The sequence below is a fragment of the Entamoeba histolytica genome, genomic scaffold, assembly GCF_000208925.1.
Source record: "Entamoeba histolytica HM-1:IMSS scf_1104750516527 genomic scaffold, whole genome shotgun sequence".
NCBI classification, from domain to species: Eukaryota; Evosea; order Mastigamoebida; family Endamoebidae; genus Entamoeba; species Entamoeba histolytica.
In genome coordinates, this window is record NW_001916346.1 from 1 (window position 1) to 1,018 (window position 1,018).

Consider the following 1,018-nt stretch of genomic DNA (forward strand, 5'->3'; position numbering starts at 1 on the left):
ATTAAGATCAAATTTAACAGTTTCGTCAGCATTTGCGTCAATAATGTTTTTAAGTTCTAAAAGTTGACTTCCATTCATATTCATCATTTTTTGAACAACGTTTCGAAGTTCGTCATTACTTCTTTCTGGAATTGATTCATCAACAGTATCCAATAATGCTGAATTTATAGGTGGTGGTTGAAAAGATGAACTGTCATCAACCTTTTTACTCTTTTTTATTTTATTCTTTTTAAAAAAGAATGGGTCTTTAAAATCTTTTCGTTCAATTTTATCTATTGGTTCAGGTGAGATAAGTTCAATTGAATCTTTAAGTTCTTCTGTTAATTTTGCAATCTCTTTTTCTATCTCATCTTTTCTATTAATCAAAAATGTTTTTTCACTTTTAAGGTCATCAAGAGTTTTGTATTTATCTTCCATAATAATACGTTTTGCAAATTTCCCAATGAGATTTTCAATCTTCTTCTTTTTTAATGTCGTTTCTCCATCAAGAAGACCTCTTCCTTCTCTTCTTCTTTCTTTACTATTATCATCAGGCATAATATATTGAATTTCAAATTCTTTCACTGAATCAAGACACATTTGTGCAACTGCTGCTGTTGGAGTTCCTTCTCCATACGCTTCAATAAGATTAGTAAATAATTCTTTATATTCACTTACAACAGATCCATCATTTCGTTCAGTGATTTCATCAATTTGTCTTTTAACATCCATATTGTCATCAAAAAATGATAAATAACAATTTTTTTGTAAATATTTAAACAGTTCATTTGCAAGAAAATCACATGTTTTAATTGTATCCAAATCACTTAACATCCTCACTTGTTTTTCTCTTTTTAATGACATTTTTGTGTAAAATGATAAAAATGTTATATTTTTTTCAGTTATTCTTTTATTTTTTATTTTTGTCAAAATAAACACAAATATTTTATTCAAAACCATTATTTATCTTTTTCTAATAATTCTTTTAGTTGTAACAAACCCATGTTTAAAATTAAATAGTTTGTTTTTATTCTAATTG

The 1,018-nt window shown here is 26.0% G+C and overlaps 1 protein-coding gene across 1 annotated transcript; it reads right to left on the reverse strand.

Moving 5' to 3' along the window:
* Window positions 1-49: 49 nt before the first annotated feature.
* On the reverse strand, window positions 50-843 carry EHI_017150 (uncharacterized protein; the record flags this gene model as incomplete). The annotated part of the gene is made up of 2 exons (XM_001914607.1): window positions 50-67; window positions 145-843. The coding sequence occupies 2 exons, from the start codon at window positions 841-843 to the stop codon at window positions 50-52; spliced, it is 717 nt and encodes a 238-aa protein (XP_001914642.1).
* Window positions 844-1,018: the final 175 nt, after the last annotated feature.